General features: G+C 41.1%; 1 protein-coding gene across 3 annotated transcripts in view; it reads left to right on the forward strand.

Moving 5' to 3' along the window:
- anks1b (ankyrin repeat and sterile alpha motif domain containing 1B) overlaps positions 1-25,454 on the forward strand; it is a 504,499-nt gene that overhangs the window by 382,823 nt on the left and 96,222 nt on the right. For all 3 annotated transcript variants that reach the window (XM_060914286.1, XM_060914284.1, XM_060914285.1), the window contains exon 16: positions 19,530-19,628. In XM_060914286.1, coding sequence (XP_060770269.1) covers positions 19,530-19,628 — 99 coding nt within the window. The remainder of the gene's footprint in view (positions 1-19,529; positions 19,629-25,454) is intronic.

The raw sequence follows: 25,454 nt of genomic DNA on the forward strand, positions 1-25,454 counted from the left end.
GCTTAAAACTATTCCTGTGCCATTCTTGAGGTCTCAAGGCATTTATAAACGAAAGTGAGGCCATGGCTCTGCGTCTATGCTTTAAAGGGATCCTCCAGTGGATTTATTCTCAAACTTATTTTAAGTAAAATAGTCGCAGATTTCAAAAATCAAACTTTCATTTTCAAATACCAAAACGTGTTAGAGAAAAATGATTTTTCTTTAAAATGTAAGATGGGCTTCCTGCGGTGGTGACGTATGCGATGACAGCTTGTAGTGATCACTTGGAGCAACTCAGCTGTTTATATTCTTTGTTTACATCGTAGTTTTGTTAGTTTTACAAGTATTTTACCGAATTTATCAGTTTTTAAATAAGTATGCCTCTTTGTGTAGCATATAAACATCACAATGATGCTAAAAAGAAAACACAAGCTGGAACTAGGCGGCATTTCCGCAGAGAAAATGCAAAGTGGAACAGAGCGTCACCGACAAACACTGGATCGGACTGGAGACCTCGTGCTGCAAAATCTTGTTTTACATATGATCTACAGAAAGTGTGTGGCAAAGTGTGTGTAGAGTGTGTGTGCCTGCGTGCTCCAAAATCTCGGGTTAAAATGGTTCAACTGACATTGCGACATGACACTTCATGCTCTAAAATCTTTTTTTTTACATGATCTACATGGTACTGCGTAGATTAACAGAGAGTGTGGCATGATTTAAAAGAGAGATTTTAGAGCGCATGTGTGTCATGACACTAATTTCTCCCGAAACGGAAAAAATGCCACACATACACTACCGTTCAAAAGTTTGGGGTCACCCAGACAATTTTGTTTTCCATGAAAAGTCTCGCTTTTATTTCCCACCATAAGTTGTAAAATGAATAGAAAATATAGTCAAGACATTTTTTTGAGCATTTAATCGACCCCACAAATGTGATGCTCCAGAAACTCAATCTGCTCAAAGGAAGGTCAGTTTTATAGCTTCTCTAAAGAGCTCAACTGTTTTCAGCTGTGCTAACATGATTGTACAAGGGTTTTCTAATCATCCATTAGCCTTCTGAGGCAATGAGCAAACACATTGTACCATTAGAACACTGGAGTGAGAGTTGCTGGAAATGGGCCTCTATACACCTATGTAGATATTGCACCAAAAACCACACATTTGCAGCTAGAATAGTCATTTACCACATTAGCAATGTATAGAGTGGATTTCTGATTAGTTTAAAGTGATCTTCATTGAAAAGAACAGTGCTTTTCTTTCAAAAATAAGGACATTTCAAAGTGACCCCAAACTTTTGAACGGTAGTGTACTCTCTCTCTGTTAATCTACCCAGAACCATGTAGATCGTCCATCCATCCATCCATTATCTGTAGCCGCTTTATCCTTCTACAGGGTCACAGGCAAGCTGGAGCCTATCCCAGCTGACTACGGGCAAGAGGCGGGGTACACCCTGGACAAGTCGCCAGGTCATCACAGGGCTGATACACAGAGACAAACAAGCATTCACATTCACACCTACGGTCAATTTAGAGCCACCAGTTAACCTAACCTGCATGTCTTTGGAGGAAACCGGAGCACCCGGAGGAAACCCACGCAGACATGGGGAGAACATGCAAACTCCACACAGAAAGGCCCCTGTCGGCCGCTGGGCTCGAACCCAGAACCTTCTTGCTGTGAGGCGACAGCGCTAACCACTACACCACCATGACGCCCCTCCGTGTAGATCACACTGTTTAAAAAAAAAAAATTAGAGCGTCAAGTGTCATGTCTTGCTATGAGTTGAACTGAGATTTTAGAGCACGTAGACACACACACACACACACACACACACACACACACACACACACACACACAAAAACTACACACACACTTTGCCACACACTTTCTGTAGATCCTGTGGAAAAAATATATATATTTTGCAGCAAGAGGTCTCATGTCTGATCCAGTTTCTGTCAGTGACGCTCTGTTCCAGCTGAGTAAGCACACTTGGCATTTTCTTTGCGGAAATGCTGCCTAGTTCCAGCTTCTGCTTTCTTTTTAGCATCATTGTGGCATTTATATGCTACACAACGAGGCATACTTATTTAAAAACTGATAAATTCGGTAAAATACTTGTAAAACTAACAAAACTACAATGTAAACAGAGAATATAAACAGCCGAGTTGCTCCAGGTGACCGCTACATGCTGTCATCGCACACGTCAAGCATACACCATTTGGCATTTTCAAGAAAATTCATTTTTCTCGGACACTATTTGGTCTCCGAAAATGAAAGTTTGATTTTTGAAATCTGCGACTACTTTTACTGAAAACAAGTTTGAGAATAAATCCGCTGGAGGATCCCTTTAACACGCCATGTCTTCATGGAGCTCGCTTTGTGCACAGGTGCATTGCCATGCTGGAAAAGGTTTGGGCCTCTTCGTTCCAGTAAAGGCAAATTATAATTTTCATGCATACAGAAACATTCTATACAATTATTTGATTAAAACTTTGTAGGAACAGTTTGAGGGAAAGACGCACATGGCTGTGATGGTCAGGGGTGCACACTTAAAGTATTGAAATCATTCGAATAAATTACTTTTTGTGAAAAATCAAAGATTTGTTTTTGTCATATTAACTGAACCAATGAGGAACTCTTCAGGGGAGGGGGCGGGGTCAGCAGTGGCTCATTATCATTTAAAGGACCAGATGCTGAAATCAGCTGTTTTGATCAGGGCTGTTTAGACAGGGTCGGAAGGCAGCTGTGGTGCTTTATCCCTGTGGTATTTTGACCAGCGCATGTCGCAGATATTTCATTAAGACCTCGGGGAACTGTGTCAGCTTGTGGAAAAGGGATGTGATGTGTGCTGCGTGTTAAAAGCGCATGTGCCTCACAGTGAACTTCAGTGTGTTGTACGTCATCAGTGTAGCTCCAGAGATTTGAGAGGAGCTGGATGATGCTCGTAATTTCCATTCACCTGCCTTTCGGCAGATTTCAAACAGTGGACATAAGGAAATGTAAACTGCATTATCTCCTCTCTTTAGCCATGCCGCTTCAGAACGTTACACATGGCAACACAGTGTGTTTAAAAATGGCGCCTCTTTTTAATATTGCTGCTTTATTGTTTTTACCTCACACTAATTTTAATTTTAATTGTTATTATTTGTATATTCTCTCTCTCTCTCTCTTCCTCATGTTTCTCTCTCTCTTCCTCATGTTTCTCTCTCTCTTCCTCATGTTTCTCTCTCTCTTCCTCATGTTTCTCTCTCTCTTCCTCATGTTTCTCTCTCTCTTCCTCATGTTTCTCTCTCTCTTCCTCATGTTTCTCTCTCTCTCGCTCTCTCTCTTCATGTTTCTCTCTCTCTCGCTCTCACTCTTCCTCATGTTTCTCTCTCTCTCTCGCTCTCTCTCTTCCTCATGTTTCTCTCGCTCTCACTCTTCCTCATGTTTCTCTCTCTCTCGCTCTCACTCTTCCTCATGTTTCTGTCTCTCTCGCTCTCTCTCTTCCTCATGTTTCTCTCTCTCTCGCTGTCTCACTCTTCCTCATGTTTCGCTCTCTCTTCCTCATGTTCTCTCTCTCGCTCTCTCTTCCTCATGTTCTCTCTCTCGCTCTCTCTTCCTCATGTTCTCTCTCTCGCTCTCTCGCTCTCTTCCTCATGTTCTCTCTCTCGCTCTCTCGCTCTCTCTTCCTCATGTTCTCTCTCTTGCTCGCTCTCTCTTCCTCATGTTCTCTCTCTCACTCTCTCACTCTTCCTCATGTTTCGCTCTCTCTTCCTCATGTTCTCTCTCTCGCTCTCTCGCTCTCTCTTCCTCATGTTCTCTCTCTTGCTCGCTCTCTCTTCCTCATGTTCTCTCTCTCACTCTCTCACTCTTCCTCATTTTTCTCTCGCTCTCACTCTTCCTCATGTTTCTCTCTCTTCCTCATGTTCTCTCTCTCTTGCTCTCTCGCTCTCTCTTCCTCATGTTTCTCTCTCTCTTCCTCATTTTTCTCTCTCTCTCGCTCTCTCACTCTTCCTCATGTTTCTCTCTCTTTTCCTCATGTTCTCTCTCTCTCTCACTCTTCTTCATGTTTCTCTCTCTCTTCCTCATGTTCTCTCTCTCTCGCTCTCTCACTCTTCCTCATGTTTGTCTCTCTTTTCCTCATGTTCTCTCTCTCGCTCTCTCACTCTTCCTCATGTTTCTCTCTCTCTTCCTCATGTTCTCTCTCTCTCGCTCTCTCACTCTTCCTCATGTTTGTCTCTCTTTTCCTCATGTTCTCTCTCTCGCTCTCTCACTCTTCCTCATGTTTCGCTCTCTCTTCCTCATGTTCTCTCTCTCTCGCTCTCTCTTCCTCATGTTCTCTCTCTCACTCTCTCACTCTTCCTCATGTTTCTCTCTCTCTTCCTCATGCTCTCTCTCTCTCGCTCTCTCTTCATGTTCTCTCTCTTGCTCTCTCACTCTTCCTCATGTTTCTCTCTCTCTCACTCTCTCACTCTCTCTTCCTCATGTTTCTCTCTCTCATGTTTTCTCTCTCTCTCCTTTCCTCATGTTTCTCTCTCTCTCTCTCTCTCTCTCTCTCTCTCATGTTTTCTCTCTCTCATGTTTCTCTCTCCTTTCTCATGTTTCTCTCTCTCACTCTCTCACTCTTCCTCATGTTTCTATCTCTCTTTTCCTCATGTTTCTGTCTGTCATATTTCTCTCTCTCCTTTCCTCTTGTTTCTCTCTCTCTCTCGCTCTTCCTCATGTTTCTCTCTCTCTCTTTTCCTCATGCTTCTCTCTCTCGCTCTCTTTTTTCCCTCATGTTTCTATGTCTCTCATATTTCTCTCTCTTGCTCTCTCTCTCTCTCTCTGTATTCCTCATGTTTCTCTCTCTCTCTCTCTCTCTCTCTCTCTCTCTCTCTCTCTCTCTCTCTCTCATGTGTAGTTCACATTAATTCTGTAGGCTGAAACCCTGTTATAGATTTTTTTAAACAATTTTTCTTAATTGGCAAAGCACAATTCCTGAAACATTGTTCACATTCTCAAAACAGTTAACACAAACCACACATCACCATCTCAGTTCGCAAAAGAATACATGGGAGTAAACTGCTCTGAGATGCTCAAAACATTGAAACACATTTGCAAAAGCAAATACCTGCACTAAAAGGGATTGCCTGCCATTTCATCAAAATAGGAGGCTTTCTTTATCGTTACTTGAACACTGATGATAGAAATCAGACATACGGCCATCAGAATGAAACGGTCAGTTCCAAGGTCCATTTGTTCTTCTGAACCGTTTGAGGCTTAGTGTAACAAGTTTATCTGGTTATCCATAATCCTATTTAGATCTATATTCCTTATCCTCGTTCAAGTTCAAAGAAATCTTACAAACAAACAAACAAACAAACAAAAAAGCTTTTACACTGAAAGACAGACAATTCCTCACTGATACCTAAACTGTATTCAGTGTTTCCAAGATGATTATTTATTAACATGAAAGTGTGAAGGGGCGGCACGGTGGTGTAGTGGTTAGCGATGTCGCCTCACAGCAAGAAGGTCCGGGTTCGAGCCCCGTGGCCGGCGAGGGCCTTTCTGTGTGGAGTTTGCATGTTCTCCCCGTGTCCGCGTGGGTTTCCTCCGGGTGCTCCGGTTTCCCCCACAGTCCAAAGACATGCAGGTTAGGTTAACTGGTGACTCTAAATTGACCGTAGGTGTGAATGAGAGTGTGAATGGTTGTCTGTGTCTATGCCTGTCCACACGGCAACGGATTCAGGTGACTCCGATACAATTGCTTATCGTTTAGGCCTGACGTCCACACGGCACCGGCGTTTTGGGTGCCCAAAACGCAATCTTTTTGAGAACGGGTTCCAGAGTGGAAAGATCTGACAACGTTGCCGTTGTGAAGTCGTCTGGATGAGTAGAACGGATTTGTTTACAATGACGTCACAACCACATGACTGTGAGTGCTTCACGCCGGGTAGAAGTGTAACGAACTCGATGCGAGTTGTCAACAAATCCTATAACTTGGTTCATGAAACGCGCTTACAAAATATTTTCACTGTGAATATTTATTGTGTAATGGTGCAAAGTGAGAGAGAGAGAGAGAGAGAGAGAGAGAGAGACTCTGCCATTAGGGCAGAGTCAATCCCGCCAGCAAAAATAGGGAAAAAAAGGAGCGATCTCACCTCTTCAGATGTTGGCTTTAGTCCTACAATACATTCCTCAAAAAGGGCGTAGAAGAGCAAATTAATCCATCAACGTGTAGCATTCAATTTATTCCGGACCATTAAAGACGCCGCCTTCTGCGTAGAATCATACGTCATCCTCGCCGCTATATTGGATAGGTCAAAGCGGAGAATAAAGATTCATGTGCTGCGTTTAACTGTACCAACAGGTTTAGCGTCCAAACGAGATCACATGGGATTACCTTTCATAGGTGAGAAACAACAAATTAATCCATCAACGTGTAGCATTCAATTTATTCCGGACCATTAAAGACGCCGCCTTCCGTGTAGAATCATACGTCATCCTCGCCGCCATATTGGAGAGGTCAAAGCGGAGAATAAAGATTAGCTGCGTTTAACTGTACCAACAGGTTTGCCGTCCAAACGAGATCACATGGGATTACCTTTCACAGGTGAGACTGGAAAAATACTTTTCATTGTATTTGGTCATTATAATGTAATTTTACGAATAGATTTTCCTGACTTTGTGGCTAATACGAAGTCTCGCGCATAATAGTTTATGCGCATGCGTCCTTACTTCTTCTATTGTTCTGGTGTCTCCGAAGGGACCGTCTTACAGCGCCCCTAGAGGTGTGGCATGTGTATTGCATCATTTTCAGCAAGTGTTGCATTGCCATATGGACCTGATATTTTACTGATCGTTGCCCATTTGGACGCGATATATTTTTAAATAACATCTCGTTGCCGTTGTCGTGTGGATGTAGCCTTAGGTTAACTGGTGACTCTAAATTGACCGTAGGTGTGAATGTGAGTGTGAATGGTTGTCTGTGTCTATGCCCATGTTTACATTAGACCGTATCAGCGGATCATCAGATTAACGTTTTTAAAACGATTAGTGTGCACACAGCAACACCAATACACGATTCGCGTGCACACAGCAACACCAATACACGGATACGCTCGGCTCCGCAGGCATCCTGCGCTCCAAATCACTCCGCCCTGAACAGCGAGTGCCCTCTGGAGGGTGCGCACTCCGGCCTTGCGCAGCTCACAGAGCGCGCGAGTGAAGTGCACGAGCAGTGATTCGGGACTGAGCCGCTGTGTGTGTGATCCCAGTGCATATCACTTACCACTTGCAAGTGGAAGGATGGCAAGCCTAAAGACAATCATAACTACACAATGGGCAGTATTTGCATCAGTATTTGCAGTATTTTCATACTTTTATACTCTTTAATGAAAGGTGATACAAGGCGGAAGTCCGCGCCGTTTTTCAGCAGTCGCGTCACATGACCAACGCCAGCGAATCAGGAAGGTGGATGTCACAGTGACGTTGTCCAATGACGACGCCAGCTAGAGCTCAGCACAGCGTATCCGCGTATTCTCAATGTTTACACAGCACCGGAGCTGACACGATCTGGATTGAATACGTGGACCCTGGCGGATTCCCGTTTCCCGGCGTTTCCAGGCGGTTTAATGTAAACGGACAGTGCATCCGCGAAGAAAACGAGACAGATACGGTCTAATGTAAACTTGGCCTAAGTGTCAGCCCTGTGATGACCTGGCGACTTGTCCAGGGTGTACCCCGCCTTTCACCCATAGTCAGCTGGGATAGGCTCCAGCTTGCCTGCGACCCTGTAGAACAGGATAAAGCGGCTAGAGATAATGAGATGAGATGAGATGAAAGTGTGAAGAAGAAGAAAAACGTGGATACGTCGTCAGCATCACTAGCAACCCTATGTTAATGTTACGTAAAGAAAATAACAATTCCCCAAAACATTTATTCATCCATTCTCTTCTTATAGATGATATACAGGACTGTGCAAAAGTCTTAGCCACCCTGTTTTTTTCATACAAACTTTGTTATAGATTTCTATTTTATGACGTCTACATTATCGAGTGAGTACAAAATCATTTTAGAGTCCAAACGTTCGTTTTCCAGCACAAAATTAAACGTCTGTATCTGAGCAGCATATTACATAAGAGAGCACTTTTCAGATTAAAAAAAAGAAAACATAATGAAGGCTGCTGGGTTTTGGTGCAAAATGAAGAAGCGAGTGTGACAAAGTGTCCAGAAGAACTGTGGCTGGTTCTGTAAGATGCTCAGTAAAACCTACAGCTCATTTCCTTATCAAACTGCACTCACTGGACCTCAGACTACTATCTTATAATAATAATAATTCATCTTATCTCATCTCATTATCTGTAGCCGCTTTATCCTGTACTACAGGGTCGCAGGCAAGCTGGAGCCCATCCCAGCTGACTACGGGCGAAAGGCGGGGTACACCCTGGACAAGTCGCCAGGTCATCACAGGGCTGACACATAGACACAGACAACCATTCACACTCACATTCACACCTACGGTCAATTTAGAGTCACCAGTTAACCTAACCTGCATGTCTTTGGACTGTGGGGGAAACCGGAGCACCCGGAGGAAACCCACGCGGACACGGGGAGAACATGCAAACTCCACACAGAAAGGCCCTCGCCGGCCACGGGGCTCGAACCCGGACTTTCTTGCTGTGAGGCGACAGCGCTTACCACTACACCACCGTGCCGCCCGTGTAATTATTATTTTTATTTTATTTTATTTTTTTAGCAAAGGGTCGTCTCACACCAAATATCGACTTTGTTTCATTTATTATGGCTTACTGATTACAGTTTATAGTACTTTTTTAATGTTGAAACATTTCATTTCATTATTTTTAGAGCCGTTTTTAGTCCACAGCATTTCTTTCCATGTGCCTAAGACTTTGAATTAAGAAATTAGCGGTGATCTCATGTGGTAGTTACAACATTGCAACATTGTGTTTTGCTTATTGAGACTCTGTCTGAATTTTGTGCTTAATTGCAAAGATGTGTATTTATAGTTTTGACAAAATGCTTTTCCAAGCTTTTTGTGTGAAAGGATGCAATGGATTTCTGAGAAACGTATTCCCTGTTTTGAGAACGTGAACTGTGTTTCAGGACTTGTGCTCCACCGATTGAGAGAAACTGTAACTCTGTGGACTGAAACCTTGTTATCGATTTTTAAATAAAGCCGTTAATTTCTTCTTGGGTCCCGGTGTGTCCGCTAAATGTGAATTAGACAGTTTTACAGTTGTATCGAGATAGCTTTAACTACCCTACCCGCTGTTTCTTATTACCTTGTCTATATTAACAGCATTTCGTCACATTTACCTGAATTATAACATTATTTAAGCCAAATTATCACAAATACCTATTCTGCATTTTAAAAGCTTTCTGATAGACAAACTGAAAAGAAAATTGGATTTAAATGAGTATGTTTTCAAAACATGCTTCAAAACCGATCATCTCATGACGTCTAATCAATCTCCCGTGTCGATTTACAGTCACCTGATTGCTAATGGCCCTCAACTGTTTCTGGTAATGAATTTAATTAACACAGACACTGAAATCGTGTTCCAGCATTGTGTCTGACGAGTCCAAGACTTTATTTTGTCCGTCTGTCTAGACGAGTGTTTTCGCCACAGCGTGCTCAGGTTATTCTCCTCTAATTTATTACTATAGAAGGTATTTGTACCAAGATTAAAGTTGAACTAGGAAAACATAAATACAGCCCCCCCATTTGCAATCTGTGCACATAGATTGCACCAAAATGAAATGAAATAATGCCATTTGTATTTTAATTTTATGTGAATGTATCAACATTAACATTAGTATTAACATGAGTAGTTTGTGGCCATCATTAAAGTGAGACTCTAACAGGAAAAAAGAAATTCCAAACTAGAGCGGCGGCTACAATTATCGACACCTTAACGATCTTTTGGCCGTCGCAAAAGTAGAAAAGACTTTCAATATGTAAATTGTGCATGAATAATTACTCAAACTTCCACTGGGATAAAACGAGTCGATTCTCGGTTACTTAGCGTATCAGATCACGTAACGCTGGTCTACAATTATCGACATCCAGATGATTATTTATTAAGAATAAAAAATATTCAGTATGTGGTATTAAGTTAACAAAACAGTTTTTATTTAAAATTTGTTTTCCATACACTTGTATTTAGTACAAAATATATTTTATATAAATATATCAATGTCGGTGTTTACGTAAATGAGGAAGTAATTCTAATGTTTGTAAACAAATGAACTGATAATGTTTAACCGGTCAGAAAATCTTTTTGTTCCACTTTATAAGTGTTTTCGTAGATCATATTTTGTTAATCATTTGTTGTTTGTATTAATTTCTAGTTTTGTAGTTTAACAATAAATGTCAACAGGAAGTTGATATTGTAACCACATGAACATCCAGGTCAAAGGTCGCACGTCATTCCTCGAACCAAAATATAAAATGTCTGCTGATAGTGTAATATGTGGTAGATATTTACAACAAACTGCAAAAAAAAAAATTTAATTGAATGGAATAGAAAAATATGAATATTTCAAGCGTGTAATTTTTTATATGCTAGGAATTTAATTCTGCTCTAATTCTATTTATTGCAATCGGATTCCAAATACTCTATAAACATTCCATTCTGTTATGGATCAGAAAAAAAATTATTATAAAATCACAGCACTTTAATTTTTTTAAAAGTACTTCATCTACTTCAACAATGTTACACAAAGATCGATCCGTAACAGTTGTAAATGCCCCTTAATTCCACAGCGTGTCGATAATGGTGGACACCGGTGAAAGTGATCGCTATTATCGACACCTCATGTGATTCTCAAACACTCGTTTAGATACAAAACGGCGACTGTCAAATGAAAGAGTAAGAAACAAAGTAGGTTTTGACAAGGAGATCATGAAATATCGGTGAATTTGAGAAGTAAAAACACGTCCATGATCTTTCCACCATGCTTCGCTTCGATCATGACGTCCGGGTTTTCCTCAAATTGCTGATCATGCTGAAAAAAAAAATTCCATCTCGGGTAACGAGCTGCGTCATCAGACGACAAGATCAAAGGGTGAGGCGGGTCTTCCAGTTGATTAATTAACCGATAATAACTGTTGTAACTGAAACTCACCTTTGTAAAATTGTTTTTTATTGGTAAACCTGAAAAGGCGTCGATAATTGTAGCCACCACTCTACCTAACAAAATTTGAATTAAAATATAAAATGGATAAATCAAACTGTAAATCGGTTGAAACGTGCATGTATGTGGTTCTGTGTTCAGCATGGATTTTTTTTTTTTTTATTTTATCAAAATATCAAGTGATATGTGATAGTTTTAGGGACATGGAAATGGAGGGCATCATCGAGACTATGGAAAGCCAAAAGGGTCACATAAAAATGTGATTAGTTTATTAATGCAACTCTAATCTTTGCATTATTTACAGCTCTATGTTGCATTAATGCATATTAAATGTAGTGTTTATTACGTGTGCTAAATCAGACCCAGTTCTGTTCTCCAACTTAATGCACACCATTTTGGCATCCATATTTTTCTTGATCCACGGTGGCTCAAAATAGTCCATGATTCGTAGAAGCCATTAGCACAGGACAGTCGAGGAGCTCCCAAGTGTGTTAACATATTAAATTGGAGCCCATTTTTCTGTCAAACCTTGAAAAAATGTGGAGGTTGATGATAGAATTATTCACAAAGAAGAAGGTACATAATCCAAGATTTCTTGAAAGCTCTGAGAGATCCATTTATTTATTTATTTATTTATTTATCTGAAAGGATGAAGCATTTTCTTTTTGGCATTCATTTTGCAGTCCATCAAGAAAATTAAAAGCTAAAGTGTGTTGTATGGTGTATGTATGTAATAATGTATATATACTTATGGCTACAAAATATCGATAAGTCGAAGGAAATTATGTTTTGATTTAATTTTTTTTATTTTAACACGAATGTTTCATACTTTACATGGAAAAAGCAATTAGTGTTATTTCATATTGTGTTTCTTTTGGGCGCTAAAGAAAATGACAAGTGGGGATTTGCATTTCGATTTTCAAGTTTTAATTAAAATTTTATTTTTGATGCAAAATAACCTCCGATCGTTTACTTTCCGCGTGTTTCTAAGTATTACCAATTTTTCTGTTTTTATGAAAACCAAAACCCTGCACTTGAGTCCATCCGTGCACTTCATAATGATTGCTTATTCTGAACAATAATGAATGCTTGGGCTAATTGAGAGTCCTGCATTTACACACACACACACACACACACACACACACACACACACACACACACACACACACACACACACAGAGCTCTGCCAGCAGCTCATTATTATGTAAGACTACACTATCTGCTAGCTCCAAATGACTGGGGTATCTGAAAGGAGCTTAGAAAAGGCTCTGACTCTTTCAGTCTCTCTCTCTGTCTCTCTCTGTCTCTCTCTCTCTCATTACTTCACCTGTCGTCTTGTTCCTGCCTCTGATTTGGTGTAAATATGTAATAGATTAAACCCTCTACGTTATACTTCAAATTAGATTAATAGTGCACAGCTGTTTTGCCGCAGTGTTTCCTCGTCTCTGATGAGCGGTGAAGCTGTAGAGCTTCTTCCTGTATAACATGTAGCACGTTAAATTATATCGAGAGAGAGAGAGAGAGAGAGAGAGAGAGAGAGAGAGGCAAAGCCTTTGCATACGCATAACAAAAATCTTTTTTGGACAGAAGAGTTGATGGTCAACAGCATTCATTTCCTACCATTCCCTTGCAGATCCAAATGAATTAAAACGTCAGTCTCCTCAAGTCCAGGAAACTGAGAATGTCCACTCACTCTATATATGTTCACTCATTGTATGAATGTCCTCTAACTGTTCACTCACTGTATATTTGTCCACTCACCGTCCTCTTACTGTATAAATGTCCTCTCACCGTATGAATGTCCCCTCACTGTATATGTCCACTCACCGTCCTCTCATTGTATGAATGTCCTCTCACCGTATGAATGTCCTCTCACTGTATATATGTCCACTCACCGTCCTCTCATTGTATGAATGTCCTCTTACTGTTCACTCACTGTATATATGTTCACTCACTGTCCTCTTCCTGTATGAATGTCCTCTCACTGTATGAATGTCCTCTCACTGTATATATGTCCACTCACAGTCCTCTCACTGTATGAATGTCCTCTCACTGTATATATGTCCACTCACCGTCATCTCACTGTATGAATGTTCTCTCACTGCATATATGTCCACTCACTGTCCTCTCAGTGTATGAATGTCCTCTCACTGTATATATGTCCACTCACCATCCTCTCATTGTATGAATGTCCTCTCACTGTATATATGTCCACTCACCGTCCTCTCATTGTATGAATGTCCTCTTACTGTCCTCTCACTGTATATATGTCCACTCACCGTCCTCTCATTGTATGAATGTCCTCTCACTGTATGAATGTCCTCTTACTGTATGAATGTCCTCTCACTGTATATATGTCCACTCACCATCCTCTCATTGTATGAATGTCCTCTTACTGTTCACTCACTGTATATATGTTCACTCACTGTCCTCTTCCTGTATGAATGTCCTCTCACTGTATGAATGTCCTCTCACTGTATATATGTCCACTCACCGTCCTCTCACTGTATGAATGTTCTCTCACTGCATATATGTCCACTCACTGTCCTCTCAGTGTATGAATGTCCTCTCACTGTATATATGTCCACTCACTGTCCTCTCACTGTATGCATGTCCTCTCACTGTCCACTCACTGTATGTATATCCTCTCACTGTATGAAAGTCCACTCACCATTCTTTCACTATATATGTGTGTCCACTCACTGTTTTAATGTACTCTCACTCTATATATGTCCACTCACTGTTTGAATGTCCTCTCACTATATATATGTCTACTCACCGTCCTCTCACTGTATGTATGTCCACTCACTATATATGTCCACTCATTTTATGAATGTCCTCTTACTGCATATATATCCACTCATTGTATGAATGTCCTCTTACTGTATATATGTCCATGCACTGTATGTATGTCCTCTCACTGTATGAATGTCCTCTTACTGTATATATGTCCATGCACTGTATGTATGCCCTCTCACTGTATGAAAGTCCACTCACCATCCTCTCACTATGTGTATGTCCACTCAATGTTTGAATGTCCACTCACTGTATATATGTCCACTCACCATCCTCTCACTGTATATATGTCCACTTACTGTGTGTGTGTGTGTGTGTGTGTGTCTCCACTCATTATATGAATGGCTTCTCACTGTATATATGTCCACTCACTGTATGTATATCCTCTCACTGTATGAAAGTCCACTCACCATCCTCTCACTACGTGTATGTCCTCTCACTGTTTGACTGTCCACTCACTGTATGTCCTCTCACTTTATGTATGTCCTCTGTTTATCAACTGAGTGTATGCATGTCCTCTCACTGTATGTATATCTAGTCACTGTGCTAATGTCCACTGACTGTATATACAGTATTGTGCAAAAGTCTTAGGCACATGTAAAGAAATGCTGTAGACCAGAAATGGTGTAAAATAATGTAATGAAATGTTTCAACATAAAAAAATACTATAAACAGCAGTAAGCCATAATAAATGAAACAAAGTCAATATTTGGTGTGAGACAACCCTTTGCTTTAAAAAATATATAATATATATTAGTCTGAGGTAAAGTGAGTACAGTTTGATAAGGAAGTGAGCTGTAGGTTTTACTGATCATCTTACAGAACCAGCCACAGTTCTTCTGGACACTTTGACTGTCACACTCGCTTCTTCATTTTGCACCAAAACCCAACAGCCTTCATTATGTTTTCTTTTTTTAATCTGAAAAGTGCTCTTTTGTGTAATATGCTGCTCATATACAAACTTTTTTTTTCTGTAACATTTAATTTTGTTCTGGAAAATGAACGTTTGGACTGTAAAATGTTTTTGTCCTGACTCGATAATGTAGACGTCATAGAATAGAAATCTATAACAAAGTTTGTATGAAAAAAATAGGGGGCATAAGACTCTATGTATATATACACAGTCCTGTATATCCTCTCACTGTATGTATGTTCACTCACTGTACACTAAATATAGTATTAGCCAAAACATTTTGCGTTGGTATGTTTATGGTTTTGTAAATATAAAGCAGTAGCGAGTTTGATATGTGCAGTTTGATTCCTGAGTCGTTTGACCACTGAGACTGCATATTTTTTGTTCTATTAGGTGAGGGTCTGATTGTCCTGTTCTGATAATGCTATTTTCACCAGGTCTATTTTTGAATCGAACACTTTTATGTAGTGCATCATGGTACTTATTGCCATGGTTACTCGCCAGCCTGCTTGTCCAGGGTAGCTAATGTACTGTGGGTGAAAAAAAAACAACAACAACAACACAAAAACCGAATGTGGTACGGTATGTATCACTGTTGTTATTCTACTCTTTATGAGATGAGGTCGTTGTTAATATTGCCTTTCAATTGAATGACATACTGTATGAAAGCATGCTGTACCTGATCCCAGTGTAGGGTGCACATAGTGGACGTGTAACACTTTACAAGCATGTCTTACAGCTCCTGAGCATATGAGCTGCTGTATGGAATATATATAGCAAGATGCTCACTTTATCAGTCATTAATGTGAGCTGCAACTGAGGCTCTTAACAGCGAGAAGACAAGAGAGGGTGGAAGGGGCTAAGATTTATGGAGAGGCAAGAAAAGAATGATAACTGTGCTCAGATGAAGAATTGAAAATGTTGACTCAAATCACAGCATGTTTATGGGTCATATAGTATCTGTGGACACACATAGCGAGTCGTGACTCCGCCCTGTGTGCAGCTGCTCTGGTCTGGTGTTTCATTGTGGTAACTGGAGCAGATGTTTGGTGCTCAGATCTTTAATCAACATGATTTAATCATCCATAATGCTCCACACCGTCTGTCCAATGTTCTTACTATTTTTTTTTTCTGATTTGTTTGTGCTTGTGTGTGTCTGTGTGTGTGAATGTGAACACTAGAGTGTAAGTGCATTTATGTTTAATGCGCTCAGATCTCTGTTGGGTGTCGAGCTGATTGGTCTGATAAGGCTTAAGCTAAAGGTCATTAAAGGTGAAACTCCACATGAGGCAATAGATTGATATTGTGTGTGTGTGTGTGTGTGTGTGTGTGTGTGTGTGTGTGTGTGTGTGTGTGTTTGGACAGGAGGACTTGAGAAGCAGGAGTATTTTTGGTGGCGCTTTTTTAAAATACATTTTTTTCCTTTTACTTAGAGCAAACCCATTGAAGCATAAGTCTCATAAACGTATAGAAAATAAAAATTAGTACTCAAACAAGTAGCTGTGTTCAAGCTCACGTGCTCCGGTTTGTTATTATATCCCCGCTCCGAATTGGGGGGTTTATACTGGTTTACGTCTGTCCGTCCAGCCGTCCGTATTTCCGTCTGTCCAAAACATCCTTTTTCTCAGCAACCACAAATCATAGCCACTTGGTACTTGGTAGCAAACTTCAGCTTGGGGTTCTATACCGTGTATACCGTTTTCAGGTCTATCGCACATCAACTTCCTGTTTACCGGCTGAATGTATTTATGAAACATTTTGGGTGGATTTACAAAATTTTCATAACACTTTTGTCAGCAACTACAAATCACAACTGCTCGATATTTGGTAGTGAGCTTCAGCTTGGGGTTCTATACCATGTATACCGTTTTCAGGTCTGTCCCACATTGACTTCCTGTTTACCAGCTGAATGTATTTATGAAACATTTTGGGTGGATTTACAAAATTTTTATAACACTTTTCTCAGCAACTACAAATCATAACTGCTTGAGATTTGGTACTGAGATTCAGCTTGGGGTTCTATACTGTGTATACCGTTATCAGGTTTGTCCCACATCGACTTCCTGTTTACCGACTGAAAGTATTTACGAAACATATAGTGTAGATTTTGACGCTGTTTCAAGAAGCAAAATGCTATTTCAAAATGACAGTTTACCAGGATGCTATTTGAAATCCCTGGGGAGAGACACTGCTCTTTACTCGCTTGTTTCAGGGTTAATTATTTGTTGAAGTCAACATTCATAATAAGTGTCCTATTCCTTCGATTGCTTACATTCTCATATAAGCGAAAGCGGGGCTATACGCAAGTGCGTAATAGCTCACAGTTGATCTTGTTTTGTGTAAGTTTTATCAGGGCTCTCTCTAATTCCCAGCAAATACTGATGTACAGTAAGGAGGCTGCCAGAAACACTTACCCCACTATCTGAGACCTCAGCCCTTGGCTCACCTTGAACTTGAAAGGTTGTAAGGCTGTATACCATTGGGTAATCGGTTCCTTAGCATCTTTCATGCCATGGAGTGTGATCAGCTTGATGTAGAGCACTGGGTGCTCCTCCTCCAACATTCAAATCAAAATCAAAGTCCTTCCCACGCCATGTGGTGGCGCTGATCTCCGTTTCCGTAGCCCTCGGCCTCTCGCCTATTACATAGCTAGGGTTACAGTGGGGGGCTAGTCCTCTGGTAACCGCGAGAGTTTGACTCCCCACTCGCATCTGTATTGCAGCGTGCCTTGCCAGACAGCCGTAGGTACCATTTTTATGATGGTCTTTAGTATGACCCGACCATGAGTAGAACTCACGATCTTGAGGCGGACACACTAACCACTAGGCCACTAGCCGGTTCCTCCAACATTACCTTGGACAAACCTCTGTTTGATGCGTCCATCTGACAGAAAAGTCAGGTGAATGTGATGGCAGGCCACCATACAGAAGTGCTTTTACCTGACAAAAAGCCTGACTAATCCGACAGGCTCTCAACTCTTCCCTTGAAAATAAACATGACACAATGAGTGTTTCAGGGCATGATGAATGGTGCATTCCATTTGTACTAGGAAATCGGGATTTCTGAGTTCCCAGTTGGAAACGTCAACTGGAACTCCCCTTGAAGTCGGATTTCTGATTCGGAAAGTCAGCTGAACCTCACTAAGCCCAACAGCAAAATCTAATACTTCAAAATGGCTGCTTCGTGCATCAATAGTGGTGAAAGCTGTAGTAATATACTGTTTGTTAGGACCTCCGTCTTATTTGTGTCTCATTAAGTCATACACACAGTACTGTCCGATTTCTACATGTGGGCATGCTGCTGCAGTGTTTGTATGCGCAAAATACCACATAATACGTCGTTATCAACTGGTATTGCTAACAATGGCTAGTGGGAACTCGGGTGTGATGTCCTTCCTAGCGCTGACTTATGACTTCTGGGGTAAATGGGGTTTACGGTTATTTAGCACAAAAGTCTTTTAGCACAAATCCAAAGTCTTTTAGCACAACTTTAAGTTCTTTAGCATGAGATCCAAGAACACTTAATCTTTATTATGAATCCTTACTAATCATGTTTAAAGATGTTTGATGGATTTTTTATGAAGGTTGCCGAGATTCTGATCGAAAACTTATCACAACTGTTGGTTACTAAGGAGACATGATTCTCATTTTCCCATTGAAATTGGTCTTTTTTCGGTTAAAGACTTTGTAGCTTTATTAGTCAAATACATATGAAAACAGTAATCTGTGATATCAAATGGACTTTTAATAATTTGAGTAAGTTTTTAGGAATAGATTCCGCTCTTAGTCGACAAAACATGTTGTCAAGCAGGGCAAGAGATGTAATCCCCCGGTTAATTAATTTGGCAAGCGTGTAATTATTGACAGTCAGTTGAATTTGCGATATGATCAGAAGTGACTGAAGTTATCTATGGAGGTGCCCACAAGTCAAGGTCTGTTATGGCTTAACTAACAGACCTTGTTAGTTAAGCCATAACAGACCTTGACTTGTGGGCACGAGATATAATCCCCCGGTTAATTAATTTGGCAAGCGTGTAATTATTGACAGTCAGTTAAATTTGCGATATGATCAGAAGTGACTGAAGTCATCTATGAAGGTGCCCACAAGTCAAGGTCTGTTATGGCTTAACTACAAATATCCAAAGACACCAAAGAATCAGATTTTCAGTCCACATTTCAGGGATCAACAACTGATCCTTAACATGCACAGCAGCAGAAATTCCTGTTTCCAGTCCCTAAGCAATCATAATAAACCCCTTCCTATATCAAGAGGAGTATTTGGTTTTTTTGATTATTGTGACCATAGTCCAGAGTTGTGCTAAGAGACTTTAGAACTTGTGCTAAAAGACTTTGGATTTGTGCTAAAAGACTTTTGTGCTAAATAACCGGATACCGGTAAATGGAATGCAGCAATAATCACTGATCTGCAAAATGGTCGCTGAATCCCAGCTTGAAAACTTTTTAAAGATTTTTATATGAATCACTTACAGTATTTGTCTGCTCTGTACGTCAGATTTCCTCTCTCTCTGTGTGAAAGTACCGTAGGTGGTTCTTGGTCACATTTTATTGAGGAAACATACCTGACTCTTTCAGCACTTTACTTGATACCCTGCTATAATTGTTATTGTGATTCATCATGAGGTTTGTCAGTTTATTGATTGTTTCATTTGTAATCTGAGCAGAAGTGATTGATGCGCTGCTTCGTTTATTTTGTCTTCCAGGGCAGCAATGTGGTGGAGGACCAGGACCTGCTGGAGATTGGGATTCTAAACTCGGCACACAGACAGCGCCTGCTGCAGGCCATCCGCCTACTTCCCAGGGTTAGTACACCAGGCAGAGATAGCACACAGGCCATAATGCCTCTCATTGTTAAGCATATAGCAGGGACACTTAAGCATGGCACTTACCATGGATGTATCACCACGAGTAGCTGGAAACATGAAGGTTGTTGTGACGCAGAATATTTATTCCTGAGCAGAAATAGAAATGAGCAGATCACTGTATTTAACACAGAACAGAATTAGCTGTACTCTCCCCCCACCAATAAACATGAAACCACTACAGGTTTATTTAATTGTATACTTTGGATTTCTATATCTGTACAGTGCCTTGCAAGATTATTCATCCCCCTTGGTGTTTGTTCTGTTTTGTCGCACTACAAGCTGGATTTAAAATGGATTTTTGGAGGGTTAGCACCATTTGATTTACACAACATGCCTACAACTTTAAAAGGTGCAAATTGTTGTTTTATTGTGACGCAAACAATAATTAAGATGAAAAAACCACAACAGAAATCTGGAGTGTGCATAGGTATTCACCCCCTTTCATATGAAACCCTTAAATAAGAGCTGCTCCAACCGATTCACTTCATAAGTCACATAATTAGTTGATTAAGATCCAACTGTGTGCAATCAAAGTGTCACATGATCTGTCACATGATGTCTGAATAAATCAACCTGTTCTGGAAGGACCCTGACTCTGCTACACTACTAAGCAAGCAACATGAAAACTTTTCAGTCACGTGACCTTCGTAAACGCGACCACCATTTTGGACATGTAGCGGACTTCGGCTCGAATTGGTTTGAATGCGAGGAAGGCGACAAACGGAGAACATACAAGAAAAAGGAGTGAGATGCAGAAAACACCTTCGCTATCCAGCAACGTAGGGCATTTACAGGGCGAGCAGAGGGAGAAATAACAGTAACGACGCATTAGCAACGCCGTACAGAAATAACGGTTTATGGCACAGACCCTTTCGGTTCTCGCTCATCTAGCTGCTACAATGACTGCTTAGACTGCAACAATAATACCTAACACACATTTAAGTATCCGTCGTAAAGACGTGAAACTCGTCGAGTGACGAGTGTGTTCATTGATAAGCTAACACAATCTAAAAGTAGACATACCATCACACTGCCCTGGCGCTGTGTACAGTTTACCTTCTATGGTTTGTGCACTCACTATTTGCCATTACTTTCTCCAACCATTGTTACAGATTACAGGGAACGGCCTGGATTTAAGAGACAAATACATGTTCCTCTTGTTTTGAACACTTATTTGTAGGCAGTGCTTAATTTGTAAAGTGGGAGGTCCCGGAGCGCAGAGGATGAGCGGCTCCAGTGCGGAAAAAAAGAGGGGGGAGGGGGGCGCGGCGCTGCGCTTCTGGGCATGTTTTGTAATAACACTGCAAATTAAGTTCATCTGCAGATATTTTGTGGATGTCGTTTCATGAGAGAAATCACCAACAAGACAGATATCAAAATCAGACATTAACACTAAATAAACTTGCATTTTTTTATTTAATTATTTGGGGTTTTTTTTTGTTACATAGTCAAAAGAGGTGTCGGATCACCGGATCCAGTGTAAATAGCTGCCGGAGCCAACGCCCGAGGTTCCGGAGCGCGCTCCGGCTTGCTCCCCCTCAAATTAAGCGCTGTTTGTAGGACACTGCCTCTGATCTGTCCTACAGTCTACCAACAGCAAAGGAACACAATGCTAGCTAATGTCGTTAGCTAATAGCTACTACAGAAGAACAAAGAGCTTACAGTGGGTTATTTTAGCCTATTTGGTTACACACTCGCCGCCACAGAATGTTAACAGCAATGTAATGCCTTTTCTGGCTAATTTTATTCGTCTTACCTCCAACAAAGTGGTCACTGCACAAGCGCTGGTATGCCGAGGGCTGCCAATCTTTCCTGTTTATGGCCGCTATCCATCTTCTCCGTCGGTCAGCATCTACCGGGATCCGATAAAATGATAACCCTTGCCTTGTTTGTTGATGGTTACTACATCCAGGTGCACAACAATATAGTGGCATGATGGAAGTCTTGCTGAAAATAAACACTTTCTTTGCTGCCGTTCCTCAATGCTGGCTGTGGTAAACTACTGGTAGTACATGTCCAAAATGGCGGCCGCGTTTGTCGTGACGTCACGTGAAAAGGGTCCATAGATCAGGGTTGGGTTATAAAAAATATCCCAAACTTTGAATATTCCAGGGAGCACCATTAAATCCATTATAGCAAAATGGAAAGAATATGGCACCACTACAAACCTGACAAGAGAAGGCCACCCACCAAAACTCTCAGACCGGGCAAGGAGGGCATTAATCAGAGATGCAACAAAGACACCAAAGATAACACTGAAGGAGCTGCAAAGATCCACAGTGGAGATGGGAGTATCTGTCCATAGGACCACTTTAAGCCGTACACTCCACAGAGTGGGGCTTTATGGAAGAGTGGCCAGAAAAACAACCATTGCTTAAGGAAAAAATAAGAAAACACGTTTGGAGTTTGCCCAACAGCATGTGGCAGACTCCCCAAACACATGGAAGAAGATTCTCTGGTCAGATGAGACTAAAATGTATCTTTTTGGCCATCATGGGAAATGCCATGTGTGGTGCAAACCCAATACCCTGAGAACGCCATTCCTACAGTGAAGCATGGTGGTGGCAGCATCATGCTGTGGGGGATGTTTTTCATCTGCAGGGACAGGAAACCTGGTCAGGACTGAAGGAAAGATGGATGTCACTAAATACAGGGCAATTCTGGAGGAAAACCTGTTTCAGTCAGCCAGAGGTTTGAGACTGGGATGAAGGTTCACATTCCAGCAGGACAATGACCCTAAACATACTGCTAAAGCTACACTGGAGTGGTTTAAAGGGAAACATTTAAATGTCTTGGAATGGCCTAGTCAAATCCCAGACCTCAATCCAATTGAGAATCTGTGGCATAACTTGAAGATTGCTGTACACCAACACAACCCATCTAACTTGAAGGAGTTGGAGCAGTTTTGCCTTGAGGAATGGGCAAAAATCCCAGTGGCTAGATGTGCTAAGCTAATCGAGACATACTCCAAGAGACTTGCAGCTGGAATTGCAGCAAAAGGTGTCTCTACAAAGTTTTGACTTTGGGGGGATGAATACACATTCCAGATTTCTGTTTTCTCATTTCATTGTTTGTGTCCCAAGGAAAAAAAAAACAAATTGCAGCTTAAAAGTGGTAGGCATGTTGTGTAAATCAAATGGTGCTAACCCTCCAAAAATCCATTTTAATTCCAGTTTGTAATGCGACAAAACAGGAAAACCGCCAAGGGGGATGAATACTTTTGCAAGACACTCTACTATCGCTTGTACTGTCAGAATTTGGATCTTCTTTCAGTCAGTCCATGATGGTTGTGATTCCATAGACACCAGAGTATCAGTGTTACTGGATTACTGCATTATTGAATTCTCAATTCTGATTGGTCAAAAACTATTGATGCATTTCCTGTAAGAGCAGTAGATCTGCAATTCAAGTCACACATTTATTTTAATGCACCTGTTCTAATACTGTATGTTATTATTTCCATAGTAGCCCTCATTCACAGGGACCTTCGTGGTGGATGTGCCAGATAATCTAAGCCTTAGAATATATATATATTTTCCAACCAAAATATCTTTTGGTACTAAAAAAGTATAATCATGAGTATGGTAAAGATTTAATGTGCCTGTTAGGAGACTTTTATTAAACATGGCGAGCGCTTTGTACCAGTCGGAGGGTAAACTCTGACTGGTAACTTAAAGAGAGGTCACTCAGTCTAACTTGTTTTGCAGATGTATCACACCACCACCCTGTCATTGATTGATTAGAAATTTTAAACGAGAAGTTAGTATCAGGAATGATCATGTGATCCTGAACTCCCATGAAAGAGGTGAAACGATGACTGATTTTGTGTTTGTATATGAATCATATGTATGAATGCACACACACCAGGCGGTCAGGAGGCTCAACTCCCTCCCTGTTCTGCCCCTCCTCCCCCCTCTGCCCCCTGCCACAGATTCTGCTCGCACTCCCCCCTTCAGCATCTGACATGTCATCCTCACAGTTCCCCCCCCCCAACACACACACACACACACACATACTGTATATACATACATCTCATCGTTCATTAACGCACTGAACTCAGGGACCGCACATCTCGCTGTACCTCGCCCATTTGCACTATTCCGCACTACCTCACCTTAACCTCTGCTTATTTCATGTTTACCTGCTATAGACCCCTTTCACTGACGTCACCCGAAACCGGAAGTAAACAGACCCTGCGCCATATTGGAAGACCAACAAACTCGTGATAAGGGGATAATAACGGCAGCGGTATGTGAACCCACGAGAATAAAGTGGAGTGGCAAACGACTTAAACAAACAAATCTGAGCTGTTTTATTTATGATTTATTGGCCCAACAGTAGACTTGAAAGAAACCTGTGTGAGACTTGGCAAAAAACTGTGGATATAATGGCTAAGTCTGTGCATGATCTGCGGACACTTTGAGGTAAGCAAACGCAAGAAATTCAGATTTAAAACATGCTAAATTGGCCCCAAGTTGATAACTGTACGAGGAGCAAGCCTCCCAGACTTCTACAATTTAATAATAATAATAATTTAGGATGGTTTGGGGCTTGCTCGCTGCTGCCAGGTTGGTTGTTGAGTAGCCTGACTGTTTTTTTTTTTTTTTCTTGCGTGTGGTATCATTGTTGACGCGAGGTTGTTTTTTGAACATGCCAATGCGGACACGATTTCCCCTGATGAGTTATGACTTCAGACGCGATGCGTGTGTGGAGTCCACGTGACATGTGCGTAAGATAGGCTTCTCATGTGTTTGGAGATCCGCGCTCCGAGACAAGCGCAAGCACACACACCCCCAAGGGAAAAAAAGGGGCCCCCCGAAAATATCGGCATAGTTCGAACACTAAGTGTAGGCACTGGGTGTAAACAACAAATAGTTTACAATGTCTGGGTAGCAAACAGATGGCAGAATTGGTGTCCGGTCCTCCTTATGTTTCCATTCTCCCTTGCCCCAAGTCTTATCATATGGGTCAAACCCATCAATCACAGCCAGTTTCTCCACATACCGTGCCCTTTCTGCAGCTGGTAATGTACTCACATAACCCGAATTATCAGCCATCGTGTCACTTTACTCTCGCTCGTACTTTGTTTTATATTGAGTGCATGTACTTGGTCTTCCAATATGGCGCCTAACAAAATCTTGCGGCGCGGTGACGTCATGTGAAAGGGGTCTATACCTCAAGTGCCCTTGACTGTTTGGTTATTTGTACCAATTTGTGTGTGTGTGTGTGTGTGTGTGTGTTTAGTCTAGTTCATATCTAGAGTGTTTATACTGTTTATATTGTCTGAGTGTTTAGTCTGTCTTGTTCTTATCTAGTGTTTATACTGTTTATTTATTCTGTTTATATTGTTTGAGTGTTTAGTCTGTCTAGTTCCTATCTAGAGTGTTTATACTGTTTATATTGTTTTTTTTTCAATTATTCTATTTTTTATTTATTGCATTGCCAGTTTGCACCGTGGGTCAGAGAGGACTGATATTTCATCTGTGCTGTATGTCGAGCATGTATAGCATATTTGACAATAAAGTTGACTTGACTTGACTTAAAGTTGACTTGACAAGGTAAGGAAAAGACTAACAGGCTGAACAGTAATGCTGAATTCAGAGTTTAGAGCTGGTGGGAATGAAGATGCTAATAATCGTGGGCTGTTAAAAGCACACAGTGTTCTCTGCTGAGAGCGTGAACAGGAGCTGGGTCTCCAGAGATGAGAAGCTGAGCTGGTCTTTATGCTTTGTAATGAGATGACTGTGTGTGTGTCTGTATGTG

Source organism: Neoarius graeffei, chromosome 2, assembly GCF_027579695.1.
Source record: "Neoarius graeffei isolate fNeoGra1 chromosome 2, fNeoGra1.pri, whole genome shotgun sequence".
Classification (NCBI taxonomy): domain Eukaryota; kingdom Metazoa; phylum Chordata; class Actinopteri; order Siluriformes; family Ariidae; genus Neoarius; species Neoarius graeffei.